The following is a 10,987-nucleotide window of genomic DNA, read 5'->3' as shown; positions in this document are numbered from 1 at the left end:
ATCTTAGAATTTATTATTTTTATAAACCAAAGAAATGATTGCCTGCACAAAGAAAAAATTAGAGAATATTCTACGTCTATGTAGAGAGCAATAAAGAAATAGCTATTCATGTAAGGGTATTTCCTCGGGGAATCGCTTTGAATTTGCGGTACAAGGAAATCCAATAGCTAGTTCTATTTAATGACACACTTACTTTAGAATATTTATTTCCTTTAGACATTTAAATACATACAGGGTGGTATGAATACCCCCCAATATTTTGAAAAATGGTTAATAGCATTAAAAAAGAAAAAAATGCAATGGAACATATTGTCTGTCTGTATGAGTTTTTTAAGAAAATAATTTTTTAACCACAAACCGTTTAAGTCGGAGTGGTAAAATTTGGTACTCATTATATAACATTAGTTTCCAATATCTGTACAAAATAAAGAATTTCATCACACAAGTACGGAATTTCAAAATTTTAGATGACAAATTTCATGAAAACTAGAGAGATTTAATTAATTTAGATTAGATAAAGGAGCAAAACTTTATTTTAAAATAATTGTACAAAGTTTATTATAATCTGATATTATTAATCCAAAGTTTCACAACTTTTCTGAATTATTTAAATACTGCCTTGACCCTAATGTATAAACAATATAATATTAAAGATGTATAGCGTTAAAATATGGGACATCTGTTATCAAATTATTTACCGCTATTTTATAAGTATGTAGGCTAATGTTTTCATTCAATATGTAATTATTTTCTAATTTAATTAAATATGCTAATTAAATGCAGTAAAATTTATGATGTTTATAACAAAACAAATAACTATTATTTTTTAACTTAAAGTTAGTTTATATTTTTAATTTTTCAAATAAATTTGAAATATTAAAATACCCCATCGTCGGGCAGTATGAAACAAGTTTGAATCTTAAAACTAAAGCAAATGCTCAGTTTACTAAGAACCCCAGAGGACAGATGTTCCATAGCAGCAACATCGATGTCATATTATTTATCTTCAGCTATCTTCGGTTTCGGCACGAATTCTACGTGCGGAGATACTGATACAAGCATAGCCTTAAACCACTTAGAAAAGTGTGAAAGAATAAGATTACGCTGAAGTAAAGGAATTTCGTGACTGTAAATTTATAGTTTTGTAAGCTCACACCGTATTCATTTACAACTTTTGCACATGTGTGTTTCAATCGTTTTAAGATTTTAATTATAAATTAGCATTCCATTTACTACTCCTATAGGCGCTATGTAAGCATTATTGGTCTCAAGTATTTAAGTCTAAAAATCTAAATGCAGTATAAACTTTAAGTGCTTGTCTATTTGTTAACATTACAGAGTATAATCGTTCATTTTGTATTCAAATTCTGCTACACTTTATAAAATGATCTATTTGTAAGTACCAAAATTTATTTCGGCATTCAACAGAACGGCAGCGAAAGAGTCAGAAATAACAGAATAAACACCCATATTACTCTGATGAGAGGCACATAGTAATTTTAAGGGTTGGTTCCAACCTCATCATCGATCTTCATCATTTAAATAAAGTCAAGGGTATCTAGTTATTGGACGGATATCTAGGATGGAAATTTAAAATGGATATGATAGAGCTTACATTTCTAGGACTGTTGTGAATCAGTTAAAAATCAAGAGAAGACAGTCTGGTGGTAACCCAACATTCAATTTTATTTTATGCTCAAGCTCAGAGCATATTTTCAACAAAACAATTAGAAGCACAAGTCAAGCTAACTAATGTGTGTTTACTATATAAATCTTATGTAAATTTGTTATTGTATTTTGTGCGTTATTTATTAACCTAGGATCAGTGAAAACATTTCTGAAAATGGGGCAAAGCTGGACCATTTGGTAGAAAAGAGTATATAAAATAGTTTTTTATTTATCAATCAATTTATCTTAAAGTTAAATAGAGGAGTTGAAGGCCTAATATGGAAACGACTGATCTTTTCCTTCTTACATTCTAGTAAAGTGAAGATTATTACAGACCAGGTAAAGGGACAAAGACTCAGGATGAAAAGATTTTCACCAACAATGCTCTCGGATTTGTTTTATAAAGGGCATAGGCCAATCCGAAATTTGAAGTCCAATTTCAATAATATTTAATCGAATTTACCTAAGTGCAAAAGTTGTAATTAAATAACCAAAAATCTTATTTAAGGATCTATATTTGGTTTCGACTTGCTGTAGATTAACCCACTCCGGAAAAAGAACGCGTTTCGAGCCAACGAGCAGAGCTTCGGAAATTCGAGAATTTAAGTGAACTACTCTTTAAGAACACATAAGATCGATTTAATTTTGAATCAGTTTGGGTAATAATTAGTTCGTAATGCAGCAGGTTTTACTGATTAAACGTAGCACATTGTCAGACGACCGAAAGGAAACATTTTGAACATCTACTTTTAAATGTGTTCACTAAGTATTCCCCTTAACTTCTAACAGCTACAGAATTAGTTATTTCTTATGTATAATGGTATTAAACATTTTTAAACTTTAAACAGCGATTTCTTCCGACTGGGTCAACCTTTTGAAGTCCGGTTTGCGGCATTGTTTTCAGTTTAACTAGACCTTTATAATGATGTACAACTCAACATAGGCTGTCATTAAATATTTTCTTATAACCCCCGACGGGCCGTCCCCCAAAGGTGAAATACGACCACCATGTACACAGAAAAGTACCTTACAATTTCCAGTAACTGTATACAAAATTTGGTTATGATATCTCTTGTCGTTTAAAAGTTATAAGGTCGTCCTAAGACTTAATGGTCACCCTGTATATATATATATATATATATATATATATATATATATATATATATATATATATATATATATATATATAAGTAGATATGAATATGCCGATTCTGGCGCACTTTTGGGACAGTCAGAAAATCAATGTAAAATACTGTCCATTGAACCATAAACAAATCTAAGAAATCTAACAGGAAACCACGAATGTAAAATACTGTCCATTGAACCATAAACAAATCTAAGAAATCTAACAGGAAACCACGAATGTTAAATAACCGAATCTATAGCTGTTTTACTGTTCATTGTAGGCTTCTAATTTCTTAAGCTGTTTTAATGAAAAAATCCAGAAATCTTAATAAAAAATCTATAAACGGAAAAAATGAAATTTGCTAACAATCACTCGAGAAGTCGGGGAGAATGTGAGTAAAACCGCATTCTTTTCAAGAGGTTCCTCGTTTAATTTCTCCAAATGTACTATAAAATCATCGAGGATTTCTGGCTTAAAATCGTAGACAAATTCAACATCCAGATAATGAAAAAATACAGGTAATATCTTTTCATAATAAACGTGTGTATTTAAACCAACAAACCTAATGTATTCTTTGAAAAGGAAAATAATTTTGTCAACGGTTCCAAGAGATAAGTAAAAATTTTTGTTCTGTTTTCTAAATTCTGTAACAAAATGTGTTTGCTTCTTGTCTCCGTATTGTAATTTCATAAGCAGGTTATTCAAATATGTTAATTTATTTCGAAATTTCCTAGGTTTAGGTCTTTCGTACAAAATTAAATTACAATCTCTACAAACTAATCTTTTATCAATAATTTCTCCTCTATTATAACACTTGTAACAGTTGGCATTATACTCTTCCATTTTTACAAAAAGAATAAATGGAAGCTATGGAACTAAGTCTGCCGAGATATAAATTTTTCAGCGCAAATGTTTATGTTTATATTTCAACTACCGAGATAAAAAGAAATAATTTCATTCTATTGTACAACTATTTAGGATATTTTGTTTATGATTACAAAGATTATTCCGGAAGAAATCGAGATTTTTCATCAGCGAAAGAGTATATTTTTGAAGTTTTAGAAGGAATGAAAGAGAACAATATGAACATCATTAACTACTGAATTTCTCTAATATCGTTCTTAATCACGTCATATGATAAAAATTTCTCAGAAACCACAACCACATAACAAATCGCGTTTGTAACAGCATTTTGAAAATCCATATTGATAATTATATCGTTCTTTGAACTAGAAATATTTGTCAAACTCTTTGTTGTATCAATGACATAAATAGGTCTATTCGCTAAAAATTCTTTGGGGTTGTAATACATTTCCATATTTTTGTAGTAAACTTTCTTAAAATCTTGATACATCTGATACATGATTCTGAAAAGACCACCGGAAATGTTTAAATTTTGTAATTCATCTGGATAATAAGAACCATTCAATTTTACTCTGATATTTTTTACATTCAAACTATCAAACTTTGAAGGATTTTTTTCTTGATTATTCTGTCTATCTGTTTGAAAACCAATGATAACGAACTTGGGATTGAAGATATTTCTATAAATATTTGTGATATCGAACGAATAAGTTGTTCCGGAAATACCTTTTTGCTCAATACATTGCCAATCTAGAAAATTAAACGTGATGTTTTGAGATTTTATAATTTCATCAATCAACTGAATTTTACTCGTGGTTTTGTAATCAATCATCGGAACTCTAATGAAAAACTCGTTAATTGTAATTTTGCCATCAACAGGCATAACATTTCCAGTTGCAGTCTTCAGAATCACATCATCGTCTTCTGCTCTTATAAAACTTAGATAAAATCCTCCTTTATAGATCGGAATAGTAACATTTTCAAAAAATCCTAAGCCGAAATGTGCTAAATCACCGACCGCTTCAAATTGTCCAAATTTAAAAGTTGATTCAAAACTGTTTGAAAATACATCACTTTTGGAATAACAAATGGTTCCTTTAATAGTGCTTAATTGGCCACAGTTTTCGACTTCTTCTATCAATTTATTGTGTTTTCTTACTTCAATCTTAGAAAATAAAAACGGTATAAAATTATCGATTAATCTAACATTATCAGTTCCAAGATATGCTTGACCATCTTGTTTTGTTAAAGTCCCAGAAATATAAAACTGGAAGTTAGACGAGCAAAAATTATCTCCAAAATCAATATTAAACTCAGTTCTTTTATTCGGTTCATTCAAATGTTGTTTACTAATTGGATAGAAATTTTTAAACTCCGCCCTTTCAATATCGCCTGAATACTTTTTGTAGTCCACCATTTAATAAGAGAAAATTTAGAAATTTTAAACATCATGTATAAGTCGATAAGAAAAGATTTTAGTCATTTTTTAATGATCTACTTCGTCATATTCAGGATTCTGTTCCTTAAATTTTGCGATCTCGGTCACATATTTCAATAAAATCTGCACAGGATAGTAACCGCTATCTATAATATTGTTCCAATCAACTGTATCTTTATTTTCATCCAAAAACTTTATACTCAAGTGTTGATAGAGGCAAAGAACAGACATATGATCTTTTAATTGATAATGTATATTTTCTTGAATGAACTCTGATGATAAAGTTTGATATTTAGCAATGTTATACCAATTCAATTTGTTTACGTATAATCTCATCATATCTTCGGATAATTCATATTTTTGAGAAATGTCATCCCAATGTTCTTTTTTCAAATCTCTTTCGTGTTGCATTATAAAAAGATCGAAAGCACTGTAATGTCCCGCCATCTCTATTTATTAGGAAAAAATTTCAAGTTTTTATAAATTGACTCTTTTTTGAGTTACATTCAGCACATTTTCCCGAAATTCTTTTAACTCCATTGATGTTTGCATAGTATTTTATATCATTTGTTGCAGTTTTTTCTTTACATCTCACACAATATATGAGCGCCATTTATATAAGGAAATTTTATCATGCATAAAACCCTACGCGAATACCTATTTCAGTAAGATCTTCCTCCATATTATTAAGTTTTTTTTCTAATTTTTGAAATTTGACAGCATAAGAATCATTGTATTCAACAAATTTATGACCAATATTCTCAAATGTTTTCGTAGCATCTAAACTAAACTTATCAAAAGACTCTTTAAATTTAGTAAGTTTTTCATTAATTTCACCAACATCGTCTACTGATCTTCTATTTCTGGCTTCTAACTTGTCATAGACTTCTGTTGTAAAATCTTTAACATGCTGTTTATGATTCTCATAATTTTGTTTTAGTTCATTAAACATTTTAATAGGATCTTCTAATTGAATCATTACAACAACATCAAATGGATTAATTCCTTTACTAACACCGCTAATTCTTTTTCCTTTAAAATCTAAGGCATTTTTAACATTCGGATCATGTAAATCAACAATATCGATGTTTTCTGATAATTTTAGAGGTTTTAAAATTTGTTCTTTAACAACAACATCATGTTTGTCAATACCAGGTCGAACACCGACAATTCTTTTTTTATTAGCCAAACTAACATAATTCTTTTCAACTTTGATCGCTTCAGTAATTTTATCAGCTTTTTCGATATGAGACATTAAATTGGTAAATAATTTTTTTACACCATCATCAACTTCTTTTTCCAATGTTTTTATTTTATCAGCAACTTCATTTGAACTCATGAAATTTGCAAGTTTGTTATCATATTCTGCTTTAAAATCTTCAATCTCGATAGCAAACATATCTGAATCTGGAAGGTTTTGTAATAAATTTTCTAACTTGTTATCAAACTCATTTCTCAAACTATCAAAATTCAAACTATTATCTACATTTTGAATAATTTGTGTACCAAATACGTCAAAAATATTTTGTGAATCCATATTTATTAAGCAATAATTTGTTAACAACTTCTTTAAAATCTTTACCATTACTCAGTTCATTCAAAACAAAAACACATAAATGACCACAAATTGGGGGATCTTTATAGTCTTGAATCTGAGAGTCATTGTAGTAGACGCTTGATTTTTTCAAATATTTGATCAATTCTATAGGTGGTTTGTCCTCAATTCTTCCATACGAATCAAAATAACATGCATTCTTATCATTTTTATAATAACAAACCCAATGCGTTCCACTCCCCAAAATCGAGTCTAAATTCACAATTCCACATTCGAATTTCTTAACTTTTTCAGGTAATGTATCTCTCATGAAAATTCCTCTAAAATGTTTAATGTTTTTGCAGAGTTCTTCCAATTCACCGAATGTTAAAGGTTTAATTTTTTTGTTCAATGTTTGATTTCACGTAATTCAAAGTTTTTTCATCTAATCCAGATCCTGTAACATCTTCCAACTCTTTATCTAACCAATTTAAAATGTTTCGAACAATAGGAATCACATCCTTTTTAACGATTGGAGCAGCTTTACGAACATAAGGAACAACATTTTTAACAACTGGAATATTTTCTCCAAAATCTAATAAATCTTTCAAAAGTCCACCATTTTTAAGTTCTTTCAACTGATTATAAGAAAATTCTATTCTGACACCTTTATCGTTTTTCTTATGTTTTTCGAGTTTATTGTATTGTCTATTTGTTAAAAATATCTTATCTTCGCCATTTTTTAGTTGATCTATTTTAAATTGAATACTAACGGGTATTTTCTTCTTAAAAGCGGATTTTATTTTTTCTTTCTGATTTTTGCTGAAATTTACGTTCACCTCCATTTATATAGTTAAAATTTCAAGTTCTCTTCAATTCCCATTCCTAGCCTTTGATCGGGCGCATCGATTTTGAAACGTTATCGGGCGCACCAGGAAGTTACCTCCAGGTTTAGAATTAAGTACAAATACGTTATTCCAAAAAGGTTTATTTAACATACACCCAATAAAAAGTGTATTTATAAAACTCAATTGTTTGTAGAAAAGCTCCCTAAATATCTTATGTAAAATATATTCGTTAAATAAAATACAAATGTAAGCAATAATTTATGAAATAAGCTAACATAATGATATCGCACGTATCACTAACTTATATTATCTAACAATATAACTAAACATAACTAATGAGTACTATTAAAACTTAACTAAACAATACAAATTAAAATAAGAATTGAAATTATAAGATTTAAATTTACAAGATTTGAACAAAATCGGCAATAAACAAAAAAAAATATTATTTGTAGAAGTTAGTAAAAATGACAAAAGCGTTACTTTATGTTTTCTTTGTCAACTATAAAATTAAAATATTAGACCGTATTTAATTAAGCTAATGCAAACATTTTGAAAAACTTACAAAAATGGGTAACCAAATTTCCTTAGCAAACTGAACTACTCACTCATGTCTTCTTCGGACGGCACACGAGACTCAGTGCACATGACACAGATAGCTGGAGCAGTGTGCTCTCTGCAAATAAAAAACTTGCACTTTGAACACCGGGTCTTGGAAAGACGATGTTTTCTCCAATCACAGCTGTAACATCTGGCCGATTGAACGTCTTCAGGCGGGGCACTTCTTGTTGGACGTGGATCAGCAATCTCCATGATTTTACAAATTCTCAGTTTTACATTTGCTGGTGTGCTCCTGATAGTTATCCTTGAGCGCATATGGTCTTGGCACAACTCCTTAGCAAGGGTTCGTAAAAAGATTCTTCTTTTCATTTTCGGTTCTTTGGCGTTTTCCTTTAGTATTATGAAGGTGTTTAGCGCACCTATATCCAACAGAGAGTAGAAAATTCGCATTGACCAGCGATTACAAACTCGAGCAGTTGAATAGGACTCCTTGTACTTATCCACCGTATCCACTCCACCCTTACTACTGTTGTAAAATAAGACAATTTCAGGTTTCCCTACAGTTGGAGAGTTTGGGTTGTTGTCAACTGTATCATCATTGTGTAGAGTCGATACAAGCACTACATGTTTTTTCTTGTTGGAGACAAAGGATACCATTGTGCATTTGTCTTTGAAAGCAAACATAGAACTGTTCACGGGTCTGTGCTTTGTTTCCAGAAATGCACTTGGAATCTCCCGCTTGTTCTTTCTCAAAGTTCCGACCATTGTAAGACGATGATCATTCATTAGATCGAAGCATAATGGTACAGAGGAGAACCAGTTGTCCATGGTGACGTTTCTTCCAGATCCTGATATGGGCTCGATCATGCGTTGCACAACACTCCTCGCAGAATTATCTATTTGGTAAGGACCAGGGGGTTGTCTTGCCGCGTATACTTCCAAATTTGCCGTGTAAAATGTTTTTGCACATACTAGCGCATAGATCTTGAGTCCGTATTTTGCTGGCTTGTTTTTGATATATTGTCGAAAACTGCACCTTCCACGAAAAGATTCCAGCATTTCATCTAAAGTTACAAACTCACTCACTCTGTAATGAAGTTTGCAATTTTCAACAAATTCTTCAAATAAATCCCTTATCGGAGCCAAATTGTCAAGTTTCTGTCTATCTTCTCTACTTGTGATGTCGTCGAACCGCATTGCAGTGAGCAGGAACTTAAATCTTTTGATAGACATTGCACATCTAAAAAATTCTACACCAAATCCATCGCCACTCCAAAGCTCTTCAAGTATCTGGTGTGAAGACTTCATGACACCTGCCATATACAAAATGCCAAATACACATTTTAATTCCTCTGGTGTGGTTTCTTTTGCGTCTCTCTCACGACTGTACCGTTCCTTGTTACTATTAATCCAAACATTAGTTGATTGTGTAATATCTAAAATCATGGAATCTGTGAAAAACAAGCTCCAAATATCTAAAGCAGTTTTAGCGTCTTTTGCTACACCAACAGTGCAACCCATCCTCATTCTGAGTATGTTTCTGGCAGGTGTTCTACGTTCTTGACTGGGTTGCATATTCCATAACATTTTTCTGTTCCTGCTAATATAAGCTTGAGACCCATCTGCTTTTGTGACAATATCACCATGCAAACGATTATGAATAGGGATAATATCAAGTTCATCAAAATCGTCTGACATATTTCCTAAAAATACACTACCTTCTTCATGCCCTTGCACCTCATTGCCTTCCAGCTCCTGAGCAAGATGAACATGTCCTTCATCGTCGTCAGATCCAGCCACATTGGTGTCTTCTTCATCCGATTCGTTGAACAGTTGTCGAACAAATGCACCAGTAGGTCTTCCTAGTACTTCATTTTCTTCTCTTTCGACACTAAGCAGAAGCCTAGCTAACCTGTTTTCCTCACTTAAATCCATTGTAACTAACAATAAAAATTATAAATGTTACAGAACATACGTAAAACTGTCTACAAATAAGAAAAAAAACTAATTAAAACTTTCTTTAAACACTTTTAACAGCAATAAATAAAATAATCACTAAGTCCAATCAATAGAACATTCATGATATTACGGAACACGGTTGGTCGCACAGGGAGTTTACCTCCAGGTATAATTGTTACACGCACGGGCGCACAGGGAAGCAGCCTCCAGCCCCAACGTAAATACGTCCTCACACTGACAAAAAAGAGAAAGCGGGCAAACCGGCTGGGTGATCGATCGATAAAGAAAGGAGTGGGGATGGGCAAAACTGGCGACACTCAAGGTCACACGCTTTTAAAGATATTTAGAAAAATAGAGCAACCTGGAGCTAACCTCCAGTATGCGCCCGATGCAGGGCTAGTTTTCTCTTCAAAAACATTGCTCCAACTGTTGGAAGTGCAACAAATCTTTCACCTAAACTAGCATCTTTTGATAAAAATCTATCCATTGCCTTATCTTGCAAAACTTTATCTGCTATATGTCTGGAATTTGTGTCACTATGTTTTGCATAAAAAATATCGTGTTCCATAGCAGCTTGATCTAATTTATTTATACCAGGATCTCCTCTTTGTAGTCTTTTTTCGAGTTTTGTGCCAGGCCCCAGATACTGATAAGTTGGTACGTGTAATTCAAAAGGTAAATTGTTGATAAAATCATTCAAAAGTCCACTACCCTCAATCATAGATGAACTTATTGCCGGCAAAACTCGTTTTAAATATTTAATTCCATCAGGTTTTTCAATCATTTCGTCAAGTTTGTTCGAAATAAAATCTTTAATCGCTTTCTTTTCGTTCAAAAAATTGTTGTTTCCAGCCTTCTCTTGAGCATAAATATAATTAATAATTCCATCGAGTTTTGTCAAATCGTCGATATATCTGTACTCAATCTTATTATCATTGTATTTTCTTACACCTGATCCTTCGATTCGTTTTTCCCAAATTGGTTTAATC

General features: G+C 31.6%; 1 protein-coding gene across 1 annotated transcript; it reads right to left on the bottom strand.

Annotated features, from left to right (window-relative positions):
• Positions 1–8,078: 8,078 nt before the first annotated feature.
• On the bottom strand, positions 8,079–9,974 carry LOC124355988 (piggyBac transposable element-derived protein 1-like). The gene has a single exon (XM_046807135.1). It carries the CDS (start codon positions 9,972–9,974, stop codon positions 8,079–8,081), a length of 1,896 nt encoding a protein of 631 aa, XP_046663091.1.
• Between the last annotated feature and the right edge of the window lie 1,013 nt (positions 9,975–10,987).

This window comes from Homalodisca vitripennis, chromosome 2 (genome assembly GCF_021130785.1).
Source record: "Homalodisca vitripennis isolate AUS2020 chromosome 2, UT_GWSS_2.1, whole genome shotgun sequence".
Classification (NCBI taxonomy): Eukaryota; Metazoa; Arthropoda; class Insecta; order Hemiptera; family Cicadellidae; genus Homalodisca; species Homalodisca vitripennis.
The sequence above is the reverse complement of the archived record's forward strand: the minus strand, read 5'-3'. Positions and strand labels throughout refer to the sequence as shown.

Bases quoted from the DNA above. Each gene is read 5' to 3' on its own strand.
- LOC124355988 (XM_046807135.1), bottom strand. From the start codon at position 9,974: ATGGATTTAAGTGAGGAAAACAGGTTAGCTAGGCTTCTGCTTAGTGTC.